Below are 23,502 nucleotides of genomic sequence, written 5' to 3' on the forward strand. Positions count from 1 at the left end.
CTTAGATGTATGACCTTCTTTTGTGTATTTTATCAGGATTTATAGAAGATCTAGAATATTTGGTTTAGCATAGAGTTTTAATACAGTTGTTTAATAAAGCACTATTTAAATATTTTGTGACTATAGTACCTTGATTTTGGTAATTAGCAATTGGAAGTGTGCTGTGGGATGGTCTGTATGTCAAATTGCTCTGATTGGTCAATAAATAAAACACTGATTGGCCAGTGACCAGGCAGGAAGTATAGGTGGGACTAACAGGAGAATTGAGAGAACAGGAAGGCAGAGGAAACACTGTCAGCTGCCACCATGACCAGCAGCATGTGAAGATGCCGGTAAGCCACGAGCCACGTGACAAGGTATAGATTTATGGAAATGGATTAATTTAAGTTATAAGAACAGTTAGCAAGAAGCCTGCCATGGCCATACAGTTTGTAAGCAATATAAGTCTCTGTGTTTACTTGGTTGGGTCTGAGTGGCTGTGGGACTGGCGGGTGACAGAGATTTGTCCTGACTGTGGGCAAGGCAGGAAAACTCTAGTTACAGAAGTGTGATTCTTCCTGAAGTCTTTTATGTGTAAAAGTTCATGCTCCTTCTCAGGGGTGGGAATACAGGCTGTGTGTTGGGAAATGAGGTCTTCTGAAACATACATTTCTACTTCAGGATGAAAACCGAGGAACATAAAGTACTAGACCATGATCCCAGCTGTTCAGGAGGCTGAGGCAGGATGATCAATGTTTGAAGCCAGTTTGGCCAGCTTACTAAGGCAATCAGTGCTGGAGATACAGTGTGATGCATATTCAGTTGGGCCTGGGATGCTGAGGCTCTGGGGCCTGTCCTCAGTATTGGAGGCTGGGCACCGAAGTATAGCCCTCTATAAATAAAGGGTTCAATATTTTTGGTTGTAAATGGTGTTTTTTCCCCCCTCTTATTTATAATATACATTTGTTGAAAAAAATAATCGATTGCCAGTTCTTAGACATCATCCATCATCATCTTTTGGCTTTCTTTTGCCTTGCAAGTTAGTTTGAGTAGTGTATTTTAAATGTTAAAACCATTAATCTTTTGTTATGATCAACCACGTGAGTCTATTTAATGGGTAATAGGGATTTATTAGGATATAAATTGAGGAAATACACTCACGAATACAGAACCGAGTAGACAGCTGAAATCATCCTCTGTTCTGACTGGGAGCGGATCCACCTGGTAGTCCGATCATGCCAGGAAGCAGGAACCAGGAAGGAGGGCCCTTGTGACTGACCCCTCTCCTTTTCCTTTTAAAAGGTCACATAAGATGGCAAGAAGCATCACCTCCTTTGGGTCTTATAGGTCAAGGTCATGGGCAAAGAAAATCCACTACAATCCTTGGCATTCTTTTTTTTTTTTTGAGACAGGATTTCTTTGCGTTGCAGCTCTGACTGCAGACCCTCTGTAGACCAGGCTGGCCTCAAACTCAACAGAGATCCACCTGCCTCTACCTCCCAAGTGCTGGGATTAAAGGTGTGTGCCACCACTGCCTGGCAATCTTTGTCATTCTTAGTGTTTAAAAATTACAATAACTTAAGTGTGGTATGGTGGCACATACTTATCATCCCAGAACTTGGGAGGCAGAGACAAGAGAATTGCATGCTCAAGACCAGCAAGGGAGACACAGTAAAGCTATTTTCAGTTTTCAAAGAGAGACTGTTGTTGTTGCTAGGAAAATTTACTATAGTCTTTATTGAAAGTATACATTAAATTTGGTTAATAAAGATTATTTTAACTTAAAATATTCATAACTCCCCCTAAAACAATGCTCTAATTTAGAAATAATACAGTTTGTAGCTAAAGAAACTTTATAAGAAAACATACAGAAAAAAATATCTTACAACATTTTACAGTTTTATAGCTTGAAACATTTAGTGTTTTTTATTATATAAATGCATGGGGATTTTTATGATCACTGCTTTAGTCTATTATTTTAGAAGTTTAATGCAATTATCAAAGAAAAATAAATCAAGATTTAGTAATCACCTTTATTTGTAAATGATGATTGACTAATAGATGTGGTGAGGCTTGGAAATGAAGATAGTTAATAAAAAATTAATCACAGCACTCTATAATCATTTCCAGGAAGAATCAAAGAAAATACAGATTAACTTCCCCTAGTTTTTTTTAGCTGTTTGGCGGCCACCATCTGGTCTAATGAGAATGCAGTGTATTGAGAGCTTCGTGTATGCGGTGTCATCGCGTTTAATTCTGATAATGACCCGTTCAGGCAGGTGCAGTGCTATGAGCAGCTGAGGAAGATCATTGAGCTGAGTTACAGCAAAACTAGGATGTAAAGCTGGTTATGGTGCTACTTCTAGAACCACAGCGTGGCCACGGAACAGTTCCCAACCATGGGAGAACACCCCGCATTGTTAATGGTGTTGTGGAGAAAATAGTTCCACGCTCTGCATGTTCTGTGCTTCTTCCCTAGAAGGGATTGTAGTGACATTTATCCTAGCCAGGAGTTGGTGATTCCAATCCTTTTTTTATTTTTAGAAACTATTATTTATTTTTAATATTTTCATTTATTCTCTGGCAATTCCTTATATATACAATGTATCTCGATCGCCTCTGACCTAAATGCTTCTTCTCTTAGATTCCCCAAAGAATGCTTCCCTCTCTCACTTCATGTCTTCCTTTTCCTTTCTTTTTTAAAATAACCTATCTAGTGCCGCCCACATGCTCATGGGTATGGGACCACCTGCCAGAACATTAGCAACCTAACCGTGGTCGCACCTCCAGTGGCCAGTAGCTGCTAGTAGCTTCTCAGCTAAGGATGGAGCCTCCTTTCATGGTGGAACATCGGTTCATTCGATCTTGGGCTGGTGTGAACACCTGGGTGTGAACACATAGCTGGTGTGAATACCTGAGTGCAGCAGGCCATGTCTTGCACAGAAACAGCCTTCACCGCCTTCTTCTCCATCCTCCAGCTCTTACCCCCCCCCCTACTGTGTGAAACCTTCCCTGAGCCTTGTAGAAGGTGTTAGTGGACATCAATGTCCCCTTTAGAACTGAGCACTCGGGGCTGGAGAGATCGCTCGGGTGGTTAAGAGCACTGACTGCTCTTCCAGAGGTCCTGAGTTCAATTCCCAGCAACCACATGGTGGCTCACTGCCATCTGTAATGAGATCTGGTGCCCTCTTCTGGCCTGCAGTCACACATGTTATATACACAGTAAATAAATAAATCTTAAAAAAAAAAAAAAAAAAGAACTGAGCACTCAACAGGTACTTATTCTCAGCACTCTGAACAGTTATGAGTCTCTGCATTAAGTACTTGCAACTGCAAAAAGAAGCTTTTATGACAAGTGTCAAGAGTGGCATTAATCTATGGGTAAAACCATAAATATTTAGAAGGCAGTTGGTTGGACAACATGTCCATTTAGTGAAACAACGATGTTTCCTCCTAAGGCCTGTGGCTGCCCATGGGCTTTTGGCCAGATTTACAGTCCCAGATTTACAGTTCCAGATATACATTCTTTCCTGTGGAACAGGCCTTACATCCCATCAGGAAATGGCTGGTTACCCTCATTCGACTCAGGCTACTATTGCACCAGTAGACACCTGAGGTTGGCGCTGTAGTATGCAGGGACCAGTGTTGGTCAAGTCCGTTGATGGCTTCCCTTCTCTGTAGGCCGTCTGGAACTATTGAAGCTAGCCAGAGGGGAGGAAGTTTTCAGTCTGTTCTAGCTTGATTTCTCTATGGTCTGCAGCCAAAGTGTGTTCTGTTTCATCAGTAGGGTCTCATCATCCAGCCGTGGTGAGAAGCCCCTCCCTGATCATGGCAATGGCATTAGCCTGGATTTGTTTGTTTGTTTTTGTTGTTTGGTGTGTGTGTGTGTGTGTGTGTGTGTGTGTGTGTGTGTGTGTATGGAGGGCTACAGCTTTCCTGCTTGATAATTTGTAGGGAGGTATCCCACGCATGACATTAAGATTTTTTATTCAATAGTCCATGTCTTCTAGGTGAAGCATTATTTTCCACATCAGGTACTTCTGTCCAAATTTTTTAAAAAAAATTTTAATTAAGTTTTGAAGCAGTGGGTTTCTATAAGGCCTTTCCATACATCCTTAATTTTTACTTAACCTACCCCATTTCAACACCACCCAATCTCTACTCAAACTTTTTCCTTCAGTAAAAGCCAAAATGAAAGTATAAGGTTGTATTTACACTGATCATCTTGAGGGAGTTAAATTTGCTATACCGTATGATGACTGTTTTTAAGGATAGTATGGTGTGCTGTTTGTTAATATGAATATATGCATTACACTTTTGTAAAAAATAGCAAGCTCTAAAGTGAGTTAGCTTTGTAGTATGATCTCATCTATACATAAATAGCTGTGCATCTATTTATGGACCAAAATGCTGTGGGTTGTCATGTCTAGGGGCTGGCCTTAAGGAGTTTTCACTTCTTTTTTTAATCTTTTATCTTATTTTTTGCAGTGTGCATGTGTTATTTTTAAAATTGGCAAAGCATCCTACAAAGGTGTTTCTTTTCCCCATCTTACCACTCTTACTTTGTAATAAATTTAGGTTGGCAAGTTTTCATTTGGTTTATGACTTGGGAATTTGAAGTAAGTGGATATGGAGTTGGGAAAGAAGTTCCCTGTCACAATAGATTTTTTTTTTTAAGTTTTGACTCATAGGGCTTATTATTTTCTCCTCAGAAACTACCCCAGAAACTGGGATGTGCTGTCACAGGGTGGGGTTCCTCTGAACTTCAGGGCTATGCTCTAGTTGGCCTCCGCTCCTAATCTAAATGTTCCTCTGCTGTGAATTAATTTATACAAAAATAGAACTCTATTAAGTGAAATATAAGCTATCACTGAATATGAAAGCAGATGATATTTCAATGCAATTTAAGTCAACAAGTGTTATCAATAATCAGGGATGTTGTTCATTAGAATGCTCCTCTTGGGATTTTCTGTAGGTCTTGGTTGAAATTCCTGATGCGGACCTTCCATCACCCTACACAGCTCACCCTGGATTTGGAGTCTGCTGGTACCAACATGTCTGGAGAGTTTGTTTTCTGCCAGAGATTTGACACATTGCCTTAAAACTGGGTTTATTTGGCTGTATTCTTTGAAAGTCCTCTTGGGAAGTTAATTACTCATCTGACAGATTTTAACATCACTCTAGTCTGACAACCTAAATTTCTTTGGTGTTGAGGATGAGAGTTATTACTTATTTCCTACAGAAACTTCCAAGCTTGGGTGACAGAGATCTTTGAACAACGAAAGATTATTATTTCTGCATATGAAAGATATCAGTACAAATTAAGCCCCCACTGGCTCATTCCCAAGATCAGGGTGCTATAATTACAAAATATTGAAATATTGTTCTATGTTAAACAGCACACTGTATTAAAACTCTCTGTTAAGTCAAATACTCTGGTAGGTATTTTGGAAATCCTAGCAAACTACATGATGTTGGAAATGTGATGCTTGGGCCACATTCCATGATGATTTCATCAGTATAATGGTCAGTACCTGTGGGTGGGAGGCCTGATTGTGGTAGTTTAGCATGTTGTCTGTTGTCATGTGTAGGTAGTGATATTTGCTTACTTGATTTTTTTTTGTTTGTCCTCAGCCTAATTCCCAGGGAAACATGCGCCTCATACTTAATTTCAGCCCACAATTTCCCTTTAGTTTTCTTCTCTGCCCCTTTCTGGCTGAGCAACATGTTTTGAAGGTCAATTCTACTCCATCCCTCTTGACATGAGAGACAGACTTTAGTTTCTCAGCCTAGGATAGACTGTCTTAGCCACTATTGTATTGCTATGAAAAGGCACCATGGCCGTGGCAACTCTCGTAAGAGAAAGCATTTAATCGGGGGCTTGTTTACAGTTTTCAGAGGTTTAGTCCATTATCATTGTTATAATTTATAAACAGCAGAAGACAACCTTGGTGAGTTGGAGCCAAGGGGCCCCAGAAAGTCACACCACATGACAGAACTTACCTGGAGGGTTTTATGGGGGGGGGGGGGAGGTAGGAGAGAAAGGGAATGTAGAGGTGGCTTTAGAAGCAGTGAGGGGAGAGAGAGAAGAAAGGGAGAGGAAGAAGAGACAGGAGGGAGGAAGAGAAGGGGGTGCGGATGTGGCCCCTGGGGACGGAGAAGCTGTGGGAAGAAAGAGAGAGAGATGGGGAGGGGTTTGCTTTTAATAAGAGGATTTAGCACATGTGCATAGAGACTACACAGCGGCATACGGTATGTGCAGACTATATAATGATGTAGACCGAGTAAGACCCGGGTCTGTCTAAGAATTTGCCTGAATGTTAGCAAGTGCGTCCTGCTGGGTCCCCAAGGGGCAGGCCAGGTATGCCTGTCGGCCAGCAATCATTATGGTGGGGAGCACGGCATGGTAGATAGGCACAGTGCTGGAGAAGTAGTTGAGAGCTACATCAGCTACATCTTGATCTGCGGGCAGAGAAAGTGAGACTAGATCTGGCACGGTCTTTTGAAACCTCAGAGCCCACCCCTAGTGACACACTTCCTTCAAAAAGCCACCAAGTCCTAATCCTTCTGGACCTACCAACAGTTCTCCCTGGTGACTAAGCATTTAAATGTATGAGCCTAGGAGGCCATTCTTATTCAAACCCCCACATTCCACTCCCTGGCCTCCATAGTCTTACAGCCATATCACACTGCAAAATGCATTTAGTCTGACTTCAAAAAGTCCCCGTCATCTATCACAGTCTCAGTATGATTTAAAAGTCCCAAGTTCAAAGTTTCTTCTGAGATTCATGGCAATCTTTTAACTATAACCCCCTGCAAAATCAAAATGAAAATGCAGATCACACACTTCCAACATACAGTGGCACAGAATATACATTACCATTCAAAAGGGGAAAAAAAAAGGGAGCAGAGTGAGGAAATCCTGGACCAAAGGAAGACAAAAGAAATGAGCTAGGCCGACTTCAAACCCGGCCATCTTCATCTCTGATGTCCAAACACCCTTCAGATCTCCAACTTCTTTCAGCTTTGGTGACTGCAGCACACTTCTCTCTCTCGGGCTGGTTCTGCACCCTGCCTGTGGCTCTCCTTGGCTGGTATTCCCAACTCTGACTTCTCTAGTATTTTGGTGTCTCCGGCACAATCCAGGCTTCACCTTCACAGCTTCACACAATGGCCTCTCTGAGTCTCCATACAGGGACACCCCTGACACACACATAGCCTCATCATCTTTCCTCAGCCGTGGAGGAAGATTCCATAATCTCTTTTTTATATCTTTGACTCTGAAGCCAGAACCATGTGACCAAAGCTCCAAGTTCTGCTGCTTGATGGACCAGGAACTTGGCCCCCTCTTTGAATTACATTTGCACCAGCTTTCTGGTTTTTTTTTTTTTGTTTGTTTGTTTTGTTTTGGTTTTTTTTTTTTGTTTAAGATTTATTTATTTATTATGTATACAGCATGTATGACCAGAAGAGGGCACCAGACCTTATTACAAATGGTTGTGAGCCACCATGTGGTTGCTGGGAATTGAACTCAGGACCTCTGGAAGAGCAGTTGGCGCTCTTAACCTCTAAGCCATTTCTCCAGCCCCAGCTTTCTGTTTTTGATGGTTTCCTTCACTACTTAAGCTTTCCTTTCATTTCCTTTCTCAAGTTGGAAGCTTAACTGTGTGTGGTCTTGCCCTGAGGTCACCACTCCCTTTATTCTATTTAGCATCAAGCTTTCCTTTAAACACTGGACTTAGCTCGATTACACTTCCTAGCTGCTACTCCTTTCCTAAGAATGTACCTTTTGTATTTCTTCTTACCCCACATGCTCCTTTCCTTTGTAGATCTACATAAGAGTAATTACTGATAACCACAGAACACAGTCCATACTAGGTTGTCTTGATATCTTCTCTGTCAGCACCATTAATTCACAACTCTTTAGCCCCAGGCAAATTTTTAGGACAAGGGCAAAAAGCAGCCGCATTCTTTGCCAAAATATCAGAAGAATGTTCTCTAGGCCACTTACTAATATTTTCCCCCCTCTGAAACGTCTTGATCTGGGCCCCAACAGTTCAAATCACCCTCAGCACTGTCTTCCATGTTCCTTCTGGGATGACCCATTTAATCCCTGCTTAAAGTGTCCAACAGCTTTTCTAGTCCAAAGTCCTAACGTCTTCTGTATTTCTCCAACAAGCAGCATGGTCAGGTCTGTCGTCCCAGAAATACATACCACTCCCTAGTACCAACTATTCTATTGCTGTGAAGAAGCACCATGACCAAGGCCACTCTCTTAAGAGAAAGCATTTATCTTTTTTTTTTTAAAGTTTTTTTTTTTTAAGATTTATTTATTTATTATGTATACAGTGTTCTGTCTGCATATACACCTGCAGGTCAGAAGAGGGCACCAGATCTCACCATGGATGGTTCTGAGCCACCATGTGGTTGCTGGGAACTGAACTCATGACCTCCGGAAGAACAGCCAGTGCTCCCAACCTCTGAGCCATCTCTTCAGCCCCAATTTGGGGGCTTGTTTACAGTTTCAGAGGCTGAGTTCATTATCATCAGGGTGGGGGGCATGGTGACAGGTCTCACAGGCCCAGGAGTGGTGCTGGAGAAGCAGTTGGGAGCTACATCCTGATCTGCAGGCAGAGAGAGGGAGATGAGGTCTGGCATGGGTGGGCTTTTGAAACCTCAAAGTTCATTCCCGCCCCCACCCATGACACACTTCCTCCAACAAGGCCACACCTTCTAATTCTTCTAATTCTATCAAATAGTTCTACCACTGGTAACTAATCATTTAAACATATGAGCCTATGGAGACCATTCCTATTCAAACCACCACATAGGCTCTCTGTGTATAAAGTGATAAAAAGAAAACCAGAAATTTACTAAACCTAAGGACAAGGATTGGAAGCTAGAAAGAAGACCTCGAGCGAGGGTATTTGTCTAGGTTGGATGGTGTAGGCCTATAATCCCAGCTACACTGGAGGCTGAGGCAAGAAGATGGAAAGTTCATGGTCTGCTTGGGCTACAGAGTAAATCCAGGGCCCATCTGGGCAACTTGGTGAGACTTTGTCTCAAAATTAAAAGCAAAAAAAAAAAAAAAGGCAGGAGATGTAGCTCAGTCAGTGGTAGCACACTTACCTGGCATGTGGAAGCCCCAGGTTCACTCCACACTACTGTCCTGCAGAAATTAGGGAAGGTAATCACTGTTGAGCTGTGAGTGAAGCCAACAGAAACTATTTTACATTTCTAATTGTATATTGAAAGCGTTACTTAATCCCATCATAACCCAGGGTCAGGACCTTGGTACCCTGTTTATACATAAACAACCCGTCCACCCCAGCCAGTCCAGTTCACCTGTGGACTGCCCACCTATCCCAAAGCCTTTTCTGTTTTACATGATCCCACCTCTCCACTATAAACGCCAAATGTCTTATTTTTCAATTCTTCATGGTAAGAAATTTCTGTTAGCTCTGGTCCAGCTGCTGCTTTGTTCTGATGCTGAGAGTTGTGGTAACTTGGTCCCTGAACCAAGTCCTTTCCCTGGCTAGCATCTATAATGACTCAAGAAGGTTTTCTGAAATCTCTTTTTCCCCTTTTCAGAGAAGCGTTGGCCTCAGTAATTGGGTGTAACAAAATGTCCATGTGTCTAGTTTACTTCTGTTTAATGCGTCGTTGTTTTAAAGTAAGATGTGTGAAAGGGAAGGGGCAAAACCATTCTGACTTGTCTTGGTGTTCTTTGGTTGGCCATCAGCAGAGCTTCCTTTAAGCCCATCAGTTATGCCTGAAATCAACGAGTAGTCGGGTCCAGGGAGGCTGTCCTGTGGTAGAGAAGTCAATGCCCCTCGGTAGCCTTACAGGCATATAAAGTTGACAGAATAAATCTGTGGCTCACAAGGAATCAGTAATTATTCTTTCTGTGTCTGCAGAGCACAAGGATGTGTGGAGATGGGGCCGAGATGGAGTGGTTCGTGGGCTTTCTGTAGGTAGATTGGGCTTGAGATTCAAGGTGTTGACTAAAGTTTGTAAGTCATTTATTGTGTTTTTCTTTCCGAACTTTGTGTTAATCTGGGCACCACAGTGCTCTGGTTTGAATGTGTAATTCCCAAATTATGTATTAGAAACTTAACACCCAAGTTCATTGCCGGTTCTGTTTAGAGATGAGGCTTTGGGGAGGTAAGTAGGATTGGGTCCTAGTGATGCTCTTTGTGGCTTTAGAAGGCGGGGACCCAAGTTTGCTTATCTCAGCTGGTGATGCTTTCTGCCCTGCTACGATACAGCTGAGGAGGCCTCACCAGATGCCTGCACTGTTCTCCTGGACTTCCCCACATCCAGAACTACCAGCCTGATACACTGTTATCAATGAACTACCAGGTCATGGGTGTTTTGTTATATCAAGAGAAAACAGACTCATCAAATCCTAGGCCTACAGAAACCACACAGAGCTGCAGACCTTGGGAAACTTTAATGACTCAAACACTGGTCTTGGCCAAGTCACCCTCCGCTTTGATATCCTCATCTGGAAATCAAACCTGGGATTAGAAAATCCTTGTGGCACTAAAGGGAGAGTGAGGTGGGAGCAGCATGGAGGCAGACATCATCAAGCTAGTTCTTAAAGAGACTCTGTACCAGAGAGCCAAATTTCATAATGACTAGGAGAAAAGGGGTTTGAGCCTTGCAAGTGAAAGTTCAAATGATGTGTATCTGTTTATTTTATCTTACAACAAAATCTAGATTATAATCATAAATGTAAGCTCATGGTTAGAAGGAGCAAATAATAAGTAAAATGTTCAATTTTTAGAGGTTTGGAAGAATTAGTTTCTTTTAAGATTTCTGACTTTCATCAGAATTGTAAAGGAATTTTTCATTCAGACACTATACCAGGATTCTGTGGCAGAGTCCTGTGGTGTTGCTCCCTTTGGGGGAGGGGGCCAAGTATGCACAGAGTCAACAACACAGACTCTGGGAGAATGTCGAAACAACAAGCTCAGTTTATTCATGAAGAGGCAAGCCTTATATACCCTCCACCCTACCCTGGGGGGAGATCTGATGAATATGCATCTGCTGGTGTGACATGGCTGCCTCTCATTGGTCCAGGTCATCTCCAGATCATGTCTTAGCTGCTGTTGTTAAGGCCCTTAGGCAGAACCCAGGTTGGCTCTCAGAAAGTATCTTTTTTTTTTTTTACCGGTTTGGGCCAGCTGGCCCTCAAGCCTTTTAGGGATAAGTCATCCCACAGGATTCTATCTTTCTCTACTTCTTTTTAATTCCATGATCTTTAGATTATTATTTATTCTTCAATTGTAAATTGCTCTAGTCTTCCCAGGTCCTCTGGACTTAGTGGTTTTGCCTGGGATCCACAGAGTTCTTCATGGTTACTTTCTGACTTAAGAATTTCAGTGTTTCAGCAGTTCATTCAGTTTCTTTTTGGTTTTCTGAGACAGGGTCTTCCTGTATATCCCCAACTGGCCTGGCACTCATTTTGTAGCACAGGCTGGCCTTGAACTCATATTATCCCATCTGCCTCAGCCTCCCAAGTGCTGGGATTGCTGGCTCATTGTCCCTTCATAGTCAGGGTACAGTTGGGACAGCTGGCTTTCTGCAGAGTGACTGTCAGGATGGACTTGTGGCTGCTTGGACAAAGCAGTTGAATGAAAATTAACTTTAAAAGGCTCCAGTGTTTTGTGCTACATTTTGCTTTCATTTTCTACCCCCTACGAAGATAATGAGTCTGAACAATGAAGACAGAGACAAAAGGATTTTAAAAATAAAAATTATGTGAAAACAATTGTGTTATCTAAGTGGTCTTTTTGGAAACAGTAGTGGTGATTTTTAAATCCTAGTACTTATATTAAAATTTAAATTTGGCATCAATAAACAGGATCACATTACTGAATAGAACTGCTTTCTCACTACTCACACACTGTGTATTGATTTTTCATTTAATTTTTTCATTCTTCCAAGTGACTCTGTGTAGGATGGAGAAACCTCCCTCCTTCTCTCTCCCTCCCCCCACTTTCTCCTTCTCTTACATTCTCCCTCCCTCCCTCCCTCCTTCCCTCTCCTTTTGAGACAATCTCCCCCTGTGGCCCAGTCTGCTCTGGAGTTCCCCATCTTCCCGACTCCACAGTATTGGGGTCACATGTGCCATTACACCTGGCTAAGATGCCTCCTTTGTTTCTAAGGTAAGTCTCGCCTCCGTTGAGACTGGTGTCTTTTTCGTTTGTGGTGTCCCTGGGAGCTGAAACAGGGCACTCACTGCCCTTTGCAGCAGTCGGTAACTGTCATCCAGACACTCTGGCAGGCCTGGCCCTCCACATCTGTGACTCATGTTTGCTTCCAGCCCCTGACCTGATTGCTCCTTATTACTTTATCTCATTCCGTCCTCTTATTTCAAATATAGGTGTGTTTATGGTGTATGTGTATGTGTGTATATGTGTGTATATGGTATAGTTGCATGTGTGTGTGCAGCTGATTTCAAATGCCCTGTTCTGTCCCTTTGCCCCTTTAGTTTCTTGAGACATGGTCTCTCACTGAACCTAGAGCTAGACAGATCCCCGACAGCTTCAACCACCCTCCTGTCTCTAACCCCACAGCACAGCATTTACAGGCACGTGCAGGACCACACCTGCCTCTTTATATGGACTTTAGGGATTTAATGTGACTGTGTGGCGAATAGACTTATTCACTGAGCCGTCTCCCTGGTCCCGTCTCTTTGTTTTTCAGCTTTAATGTATCTTTTATTAATTTATGTAGTGATGATAAACATTGGTCGGTAATCTCTGCCATTGAAACTTAGCCTGTGCTTGGCCCTTTCTCTGGGCGAGGTGGGGCAGCCCCTGGAGGATCTAGCATAGAGAGCAACAGGAGCTGACTTTTATTTGAGTGAGTTCCCTCTGGCTGCTGTGTTAAAGCTAGCCTGGGCTGCGTCACAGAGCACCCCCCCACACACACACACGCACACATACATACACACACCCTCCTCTCCGAAACCCAGGCAGACAAACCTGCCTTCCCAACACAAATGAGCTCTGTGCCTCTCTTGCATCCTGCTCAAGTCAACATTGTAAGGAACAAAGATTGAACCTCATCATTTGTCTTTTGATAGGTATCGCTGGGGTGATGGATGGTGGCAGAGTGTGACTGTTGGAACTGGGATGTATGGCCACAGGACAGTCAGTGCAGGGGGCTGGATACTTTGAAGGACCAGTGTAAGATGAGAGACAGTATGCAGACTCTCTAGCTGCCTCTTCTAAAGTATTTCACAACTATAACTTGTGGAAGAAGACTTTAATTCTTACAGAAGATGTAGCTATGAGACAGAGAAATAATCAAGAATTGTTCCGTTTCGGTGGAAGAGCGAACTCTGCTATTTCCTGTGCTTCGGTAGCACTGAGGGTCTTCTGCATAAGCAATGCATTGAATAAAATTTCCCGGGATTAGAATTGCAACTTGAACATTGAGAATGCTTGGGATTTATTTTCCCCCATTTTTATATAACTTTACAAAGTTTTTTGTTTTTGCCTTCTTTAAAGGGTGGAGTGGGGGTGGGGGGGTGGCTTTTTCCAGACAGGGTTTCTCTGTGTAACAGCACTAGCTGTCCTAGAACTCAGGCTGGCCTGAACTCACAGAGATCCGGCTGCCTCTGCCTCTCCATTGCTGGGTTTAAAGGCGTGCGCCACCACACCTGGCTACAAAGTAATTCTGCATGTGTTATTTATTTAGTATTACAGAAAATGAACTCTAAAAAATACATTCCATTTTCTATGTGGGAGAAATCAGCTTTCAAGCGGTTTTGTAAACAGTTCCTCGTGGTCAGTGGTCATGCAAGCACTCCTGTGTTATTCCTTTTAAAACTGATGTCAGCTGTGAGAGTAAAGCATCATAAGGAAGATTTTAAAGCCCTGCTGAGCTCTGCAGGACACATTGGCACAGTCTATTTTAATTCATGCTCAGGCTGTTGTTAGGCAGGAAGTTTCATGTTGGTCTTTGTTTTATCCCTCCTTCTATAATTTCTGGCAGTCGTGGCCCTGTTGTAAGAGTGCTTGGAACGTACTTGTGTGTATCTCTCATAAATGCACCCAAAAGGCTCATGTTTTCCTCAGTCTTATCAATGTTTCTGGGGTTCTGTTGTCACTGAGATTGCAGATCCTTTGTGCTCTTTAAAAAGAAAAAGAAAATCTTGATTTATGATTCCTTTCCGTGTTACTACAGCCCATTCTTCCCAAGTGTGACTCCAGGCCCGTGGAAGCTCAGGACTGTTTTTGGCATGCTGGAGGCCAGGAGCCGTGGGGAAGAGGAGGAGGCAGGGAATGCCTACTGTCTTCTGCTCGCTGAGGCCATCCTGAACTAGGCAGCACTTGGAGGAATCAAAAGAGACATGATTTTTGTTTTTGAGACAAGGTCTTACTGCGTAGCGTAGGCTGGTCTTTTTTGTATGTAACCTTTTGACATTATGATTACATCACTTCTCCCCTTCCTGGTTGCTGTGCCTCTTACAGTCTTCCTACCCTCTCTTCCTCAATGATTTCCCAGCCAGAGGAGCAGGAGATGTATTATAGATGGAACATTTGGGACAAGGCTCCACAACCTGGTCTCCATCTCTTGCAAAGAGAAGTTTCCTTGAGGAGAGAGAGGTGAAAACCACACTTGTCTGTGGGTATAAGGAGTTAGCCTGGTCTTGAATTCACAATCTTCCTGTCTCAGACTCCCAGGTGGTTGGGACTATAGGCTGATACCACCTTAGAGTTTTCTGGTTAGTGTATCCTAACTGTAAAAACTAACCAGCTGGAATGCTGGGCATGTGGCACACAATTGTAATCCTAGAACTCAGGAGACAGAAGCAGAAGAATTAGGAGTTTGAGCCCAGGCACACCTACTTTTTGAGCTCCATTTAACCTGGTCTACATGAGATCCTGTTTCAAAAAACCAAAACCAAACCAAACCAAAGGCAAAACTGCCACCATCTCTAATAGGAGCAACACGAAATGGGTTTCTTTATGATGTTTCCATACATGCATATAATACACTTCGATCTTATTTACCTCTCTCTACCTTCTCCTCCTCTTCCTGTCATGTCTGTCCTCTTCCTAAATAGTCCCACTCCCACCCTCATGAGTTTTTCTAAATATGTAGAATATTCCACACTGGAAAGAAATGATGTGATATTTATCTTTCTGGTTTGTTTACCTCAATAGGATGATCTCCACTTCTATTCACTTTCTCTCTGATGATATCTCATTCTTTGTGGCTGAATAAATCTCCGGCACTAGCTGCTTCTGTGGGATATACTTGCACACTTCCAATCCATCTAACTTCTACAGCCCTTGACTCCATGTAATAAATGAATATATTGAAGCAACGTGAAGTTTATACTGCTGCCATTGGTTTATGAGTGTGGTACTTACAGTTAACCTGTGTTCTCTATATGTTTTATATCTAACTGGGTTATTTATAGGTGATATATTGGTAAGCCACTTAGAAGGAGTAAGTGCTCTATGAGTTTTTGTTAAAGAAATCCGCAGATAATCACCATCATTCCACTGCTTTGTTGGCTTCTCTGTCACAAGCACCAGTGGGCATTCTTTACTTGAAGACTGCAAGCTTTGAAGTAGGAGCTAGAGGACAGCATAGGAACCACTGAGACTTGCCAGCATCTCTGTCTTCTAGTCTACTCCGGGAAAGCCTTCTCCACAGACTGGAAGTCCTCATCCAACGGGAGAGTATGATCCCCAGTTAGAGATCTGACTGAAAAGGCGTCTTCATGCCAAGATGCACCAGAAAGGCCCTTGGGCAGATTAAGGAGTCCATGCCCACTCCTGGTTATATCAGCTAGCTCAGCGAAGATGCTTTCCTCTCGGCTGTGTGGTGACTGCTGGCAGTTAGCGGAAAGGAGGAGAGCTGTGTTAGGCAATATGAGCACCTTCACCATTTAGGTCTGCTCTGTGTGGGTCCCTCAGGAGCCCCGAACCCACATGCACCCATCGAGTGCTCGGGATGTAGTTAATTCATCCCGTGTTTTCAGTAAGACAAAAGCCTTGGGGAGGGGGCACAGGGGGAGGAAAGATTTCAGTAAGACAAAAGCCTGGGTGGTGGTGGTGGTGCTGGTGAGAACAGAATGTCTCACTTGTAATGGTTTATATTAATGCTGAAATAGCAGCATTGTATATATTGAGTTAAAATAAATTGTTAACATTTCTTCTTGTTTTATGTTTTTAATGTAGTTTTTAGAAAATGTAAAATTACACATGTGGATTGCATTGTATTTCTGTTAGACAGTGCTGGTTTATACTCCTTCACCTTTCTTGTGTGCTCTAACCTGTTTTTTGTTTTGTTTTGTTTTTTAGTTATCTTACTCATTGTATGCTTCCTCTTTCCTACATATTCTCTTCATTACGTACTTTTCTTTCAGTTTCTATTCAGGCAACTAAAACATCCTGAGTTTTTTTGTTACTGTGCCAATACTATAAACACGCAAAACTCCCTGTCATCCCAAGTCACAAGCTGACTAGCCCAGCTCTGTAGTCATCCACACTCCTCTCTCCATGCCCTCTCTTTACTGTGCGTTACTCTTTTAGGGGAAGGACTTGTTACCCCATTTCTCATCCTAGCCTCCTTCCTCAAACCTCAACAATCTGGCTCTTAGAAATTACGTTTACTAGTCTATTAAAAGTGTTGTCCCCAACTACGCTCCTAGGTTCCTAGGTTCTTTTACCTTAGCCGTGACATTTGTCTGTCCTCTGAGAATCACCCCTCTTGGACCCCCAGTGTCCCCTCATTTATTTGTGTCTGTGCCTTGAGGGTCAGTCTCCAGGGACGTCCGTGTGCTCTGTGCCAAGCTTGGGTTCACGGCGTCAGCTGCCAGCACCAGCCCGCCCCGCCCACTCCAGAGACTTCCACTTGAATTCCTTTATAGCTTTCTCATCAGCTTCATGATCCGTGGAGCCTGTTTTTCCTTCCTTTCCCCGGTCCTCTCTCTTCCTTGGTAGTTCTTCTGTCTCCATGCCTCCAACCAAAATGTTCTTCATACTTTTTGTCTAAGGTCCACCTCAGATATTTTCTGTCTCTTTCAGTCAACCCTTTGCCTTCTGGGTCGATTTTCTTATCTCAAAAAAGGTGATGATGAGGACAATGAGGATGATGAGGATGATGAGGATGATGCCCTCAAGCTGAATTCACAGTATTTCGGGGTCTCCCTTTGGACTGCGGCTATCATGGGGCTTTGGAAAACACACAAAACGTGACAGATCTGAGGGGGCCACTGTGCTGATGCTTCACAGCGTTTGTTGTCTTTTTTTTACATGTTTGTTGGGACAGATTGTGCGTGTGTGAAGTGATATTGGTAGCATACTGAATTCTCTCATCTATGAGCTTTTGGTCTTCTCAAAAAAACTCAAGCTCCTAGAAGGTGAGAGCCATACCATATGCTGGAGGAAAGGAGATGATCTGGGGGGGAAAAAAAACCTCTTAGGTTTTTATTGTTTAACATTCTCTCTGGCCTGATACTAGGCACATAGTAACACATGCTTCAAACATGAGGCCCTATTCCATTAAGATAGTAAATTCACCTATCAGCTTTTTACTTTTTTACTGAGATACATCATATATGATGTGTTCAGGTTTTGATTTTTTATTTTATGTCTTTTCTTGGTACAGTATGGTTCCATGGGTGGGACACTTGTCTTTTGTTCTTGGCATCCTTGACACCTTCCAACTGGAAGGTGCTCACTTTGCATTTTCTGTGGGTGAGAAAGTCAAGTCTCAGCCTTTATTGCTGGCTTGAGCACTGGAGAACAGGGCTGGCTTGAGGCAGGAGCCCTAGACAGGTTTCTTGAGAGTTGAGTTTCTCTGTACTGCAGGACTGCTCTGTCTCTGCTTGGTCCTGTCATTTGGGTAGGTATGATATTGACAGCCTGCTCTCCCAGTAAGTAACAGACAAGGGTTGGGAATAAGAGCCTGGAGAATCATGGGAATGTGCAAACCAGTTCTGTTTGGTGAAATTAAACTAGAATGCAGTGATGTGATCATATTAGTGGCTAAACTTCATTGAACACTTAGTTTTTGCTAGTCATTGTTTTCAGTTTGTTTTCCTACAATGGTTAATTTAGTTTTCTCCAAAGTCCTGGGGGTAGGGATTAATGACAGTAGGCAAACAGAATGTCACAGATTTCAGAGGGAGTGAATAGTAGAGACATGACCAAAATCCAGGTACATGGCTTTGGACCTCATCCCCTAATGCACAATGCTAACCCACTTCTTTGTCTAAATATAGGTCATGCTAAAACACACAATTCAGTTGTGTGTCTGTGTCTTTTCATTCGTTTCTAGAGCAGAATAATTGTCAGTTGTGGTCTGTTGTGTTTCTAAGCTTTGAAGGCTCTGGCCTATTTCTTTCAGGAAAATAGTTTTATTATGTACAGCATGCATTTGCTGTTTGCCTGCAATGTGTTAGGAGTTAATTATTTATAGTTCTTGCCGGAGCTGATGTGGCACTTGACTCGAGAGTTTATAAAGAAATAATGGCTTATGGAAATCCACTGAACTAGAAGTGGTGAGATGTTGACCTAGGTTTTAGGCTTCATAGGTCAGATACTGTCAATAGTCCTGGAGAATATAATAAAGTCGGAGTTCCTGCATAAACCAAGCAAAACAGAAGTATTCACGTGAACAAGCACAGAACTTAATGCCATTTGTCTGGAGAAACCAGCTTGTCTGTTTTTATTTTTGTCCTTTCCACATACAGCTTCTTGCCTACCAACCCAAGTTACTTTACATGTATTTATTTATCTGCTGAGCCACCTCACTGCCAAGTTATTTTTGACTCAAGGAATAGTGAGTGCTAAAACCATGCAACCAGCTTCATGGCGGACATTACTTGAATATATTTGCGAGTACAATAGCTGTATTAATGGAAACATGAGCACTGGGATGGCTAGTCTTGATTGCCAACTTGACACATCTGGGAAGAGAGGACTGTCTTCATGAGGGCTTCTCTTGCAGCGAAGCAACACCATGACCAAAAGCAAATTCAGGAGGAAAGGGTTTATTTTCCTCACATTTCTACGTCCTAGTCCATCATTGGAGGAAGTCAGAACAGGAACTCAAGCAAGGCTGGAACCTGGAGGCAGGAGCTGATACAGAGGCCATGAAGGGGTTCTGCTTACTGGTTTGCTCCTCATGCTCATGGTTTGCTCAGCCTGCTTTCTTATAGAACCCAGGACTACCAGCCCAAGGGCAACACCACCCACAATGGGTTGGGCCCTCCCACATCAACCACTAATTCAGAAAATGCCTTACATCGGGATCTTTTGGAGGTATTTTCTCAATTGAGATTCCCTCCTTTCAGATGACTCTAGCTTGCGGGGTCAAGTTGACATGAAACTAGCTAGGATAGGAACCTCAACTGAAAAATTGCTCCTGTCAAACTGGGCATGTCTGTGGGGCATTTTCTTGGTTGCTACTTGAGCACACTGTGGGTGGCAGCATCCCAACCAGGTGGGCATGGGCTGCATAGAAAATGGAGTTCGACATGAGCCAGGGAGCAAGCTAGAAGATAGCCTTTCTCCATGGTCCCTGATGACGGACTGAAACCTGCAAGCTGAAGCCAAGCCTTCCCTCCCCTGGTTGCTTTCTGTCATGGTGTTTGTCATCATAGTAGAAAGCAAATCAGAACAGGCATTTCCCCAACAGCATGAAATGGACGGGGAAAGGGGAGAAGTTAGGGAAACTTTTCTCCTCGTCTCTCTGCCCCCAGACTCAGTGTCCAAAGTTGGTAGCTGTGGTACAGTACGACTCTGGAGGGTAGCTGGTTTGCTTTCAGGTAGAATCTCATGCTGACTTTCCAGGAGTCAATAGGTTAGCTTTAAATGAAATATATTAAAGATTCCAATAAAGACTGGTGGTACAGAATAAATGATAAAGCCTGTAAATGTACAAGTGGATTATTGTTTGGAAAGGAGTGTACAAGAGCAGATTGACTCTTTATAAACCCAGTAGGATCTGGATGATGTCAAGTGAACCCATGGGCAGGGTGGGTAAGTACTAGGAGACAGAACCTCACGGGGACCGGGCTAAAGGACAGATACCTTATCCAGGGGCTCATAAGCAGAGGAGACTCCAGGGAACAAGGAGGCTGGAGGCAAGGCCCAACAGGGAAGTCCGTTCCTTCTTGGAGGCCAGATGGGAGCTGAAGGAAGTCACTTATGATCTGGGCGGTAGGAAAGGCTTCAAGGTGACAAGAAGCAGGCTCAGAAGAGAGACTGGAGATGTAAGTCATGTCACAGGGTCTCTAGGATAAAGATGCTGTCCATTCTTCACCTGTTCAGTTAACAATGGGTCCCACCTGCTGTCTTCCTGACACCATTGTGGACCCTGGGAATTAAATAGTGACAAAGCATGAAAATCACTGCTTGGTGAAACTTACTAGACAGTGGCCAGATAAGTAGTCATAGGGCAAGTCAGATCGTAGAGAAACATGAAGAGGGACTTTCAGGGTGTTGCCATTCTTCATATAACACCCCCCACCCCCATACATTTAAGCGCAGAGGTGACATTTGATCAAGCTCCTGGAAATGACTTCAGGGAGCTCCATTCCTCGTGGCAGGGAAACTGAAACAGTGAATGTTACACCAGTAGCATATATCCACTGTATTTAGCGTGTATCTCGCTTGTTGGACATTTAGTTTTAGTGGGATTAAAAAAAAAAGGGAAAGAGGATGCTGGAATATGTGTGGATGCATAGATCTAAAAGGGATGCTAGAAAAATCCTTCTTCCTCAGCTTCTTGGAGAAGCTATGCCAAAAGAAGCTGGGGGCCACAGGTGTGTGACGGCCTGGCCATCATGCCACCTCTGTCTGTAGGAGTTATTTCTGATATCATCCGGGGACAGTAGCATGGCGTCGTCATTTCCACAGCAGATTATTGCATGCTGGGGCGTTGATAAACTCAGGCTTCATGTCCGGGATGATTAATCCTAATTTCTCACCTCGTAGCACTAATATTTTATGCTTGTCTGTCTCTCGCAGCATCGTAGGAAACCAACCTCAGAGAGGCAAACAGGATGGCTAGCTCCGCCCGGGAGCACCTGCTTTTCGTGCGGCGTCGAAATCCACAGATGCGGTACACACTGAGCCCAGAGAACCTCCAGAGCCTCGCAGCCCAGAGCTCCATGCCGGAGAACATGGCCCTGCAGCGAGCCAACAGCGACACGGACCTGGTGACTTCCGAGAGCCGCTCCAGCCTGACTGCCAGCATGTACGAATACACGCTGGGGCAAGCCCAGAACCTCATCATCTTCTGGGACATTAAGGAAGAGGTAGACCCCAGCGATTGGATTGGCCTCTATCACATAGGTGAGTCAAAGCAGAGACCGGCGTGTGGCTCGCGCTAGATTTTCACTCTGAAGTCGAGACACTCTGTGTTTTCTCCTGGCATGAAAAGTTCTTCAGACACAAATAGACAAAGTAGATTCTGGGAGCTTGCTTTCTTACTTGAGAGGAGAAGCAACTGTGTCTTACTTATAGGCATCCTGTGGTTCTATTTCTACCAAATTAAATGTCAAAATCTGCAAGCACCACAGCATTCTCTTTACAGTGTCTCACTGCCCTTGAGACATACTCATGTCTTGGAAAAAGAGAGAGGTTATTAACACTGTGAACACTGTTCAATTGATATGAAAACAGTGTGCTCTCTAAAGGTTGACTTTCTCTTAGAACAGTCTGGAGTCTGGCTATCTTTTTATGACTGGGAAGTGTATCTACTTGTTTGGATAAAATAGTCCCAGCTTTGTTTAACCATATCCAGATCTGTTTATTCATAGGTGAATGAGTGATGAATGAAACATCGCAGAAAATAAAAGTAGGTATTATTTGAATAAAAAAATGAAACCTACCAATTAAGCATAAATAAATTTTAAATCTAACACAATAATAAAAATCTCACATTACTTAAAGTTGGAAGCTTTTGTCTCCGAATGAAGAAAATTACTTTACAGTTGACATCTGATATTACTTTCAATGTCAGTTACTAGTCAGGCATTCTTTTGATTGTTGTTTAATGAATAAACATGGAGAAGTAGCATGTTGATGGCCCATATAGCTAGGGCTTCTTAGGCAGGGCCGACCTTGCCCCCTGGAGGACACTGGGAAGTGTTTGGACACAGTTTTGACTGCTGCATTTTGATTTCCTCTCTGTAGAGGGATGAGGCTAAGAGGATGCTCCACAGCACTGCATGTACAGGAGCACTCCATCCGTCCTAAGAGTCGTCTGGTCCCCGATATCAGTAGTCCCACTTTGAGAAACCTAGTTTAAGGCGAGCCTACGTCCTTGCTAAAGTTTTGTTGGAATGTTAAACCCACTGAAACTTGCATTCTTTTGGGACTGATTAATCATGATGCATAGAAAAAAAGATCTAAAATAACAAAAATTTCAATGAGTTAGTAGTTTTCATTCCCCCCCCCTCTTATGATAACTGAAGGGATGACGGCAAAAGTCTTAAATTGCATATTTTCCTTGGTGTATTTAACTATATAGTCAAAGCGAGGAAGGCATACAATTGAAAGTTCTTGTTCATATTGTTATGACCATAAAAGAGCGTGTAGATTTTGTGGAATGTCGGTCTCCCTTTGGGCTCCATAAAACTTCGGTATTTACTTGTCTTATAAATTTTTTTCTTTTAGATTTTATAACAAAAAAAGTCTTCCTATGATATTGCAAAATAGAATATGGTGGTTTAAAATGTTTTATATGATATTTCTTTGGAAAAATTATTAATGTTTACTTTCTCATGTAAGATTAATTTTCATATTTGGGTCTAACAGTGTGTAAGATGCTAGAATTATGCCAGTATTAACTTGCATTATTTAATATTTTCTCACTCTTTCTTTTTGTTACACTACTCAAACTGTTGTGTCTTCCTGTCTAATCAGGAAGAACTAATGAATCAGAGCCAGGTGACCAAAGCCATAAGGTTCCAGTGGTCTTATATTTTACCGTTTAGAGGAAGTAGTGTGTGTCGGAGTTACATGTCTTGAATTAACCCATGACTCGAGCTAGGAAAGCAGAAATGGGAAGTGAATCCCTTGAGGACTTAACTCTTCTTCAAGAAGCTTCTATATCTTCCTCACATAAATCAGCACTGCTTTGGAGTGGCCGTGTGCAGCACACTGCCAGCCCCCAGCCCTGGCCACTTTATATTTGCTCTTTATTTTGGTTTCCATCAGTGTGACTATGACATTTCCAGGTGTGATTTTCATTTTAGCTATCATGGTTGGAATATATGAAATTTATGTTAATGCTTTTGATAAATCTTGGAAACCTCTTTGCCTTTTTTTCTTAAAATGCATTTTTCTGACTAGCCTTACTTTTTCCTGAGACCTGTATTATATTAATTAGTTCACATTGTTCTACAAGGTACTTGTGCTTTTGATCCTTTTTTTGTTGATTTATTTCCTCCATGATATTCACATTTCATAATTTATTCTTATCCATCTTCCTCCTTCACACACACACACATTGGAAACAGGGTCTCATGTGTCC

At 42.8% G+C, this 23,502-nt stretch overlaps 1 protein-coding gene across 3 annotated transcripts in view; it reads left to right on the forward strand.

Annotated features, from left to right (window-relative positions):
- Positions 1 to 23,502, forward strand: part of Hecw2 (HECT, C2 and WW domain containing E3 ubiquitin protein ligase 2) — a 363,433-nt gene that overhangs the window by 135,396 nt on the left and 204,535 nt on the right. For all 3 annotated transcript variants that reach the window (XM_042260383.2, XM_076550401.1, XM_006974869.4), the window contains exon 2: positions 20,991 to 21,317. In XM_042260383.2, coding sequence (XP_042116317.1) covers positions 21,026 to 21,317 — 292 coding nt within the window. In that variant the 5' untranslated portion in view covers positions 20,991 to 21,025. The remainder of the gene's footprint in view (positions 1 to 20,990; positions 21,318 to 23,502) is intronic.

The sequence above is a fragment of the Peromyscus maniculatus genome, chromosome 13, assembly GCF_049852395.1.
Source record: "Peromyscus maniculatus bairdii isolate BWxNUB_F1_BW_parent chromosome 13, HU_Pman_BW_mat_3.1, whole genome shotgun sequence".
NCBI classification, from domain to species: Eukaryota; Metazoa; Chordata; class Mammalia; order Rodentia; family Cricetidae; genus Peromyscus; species Peromyscus maniculatus.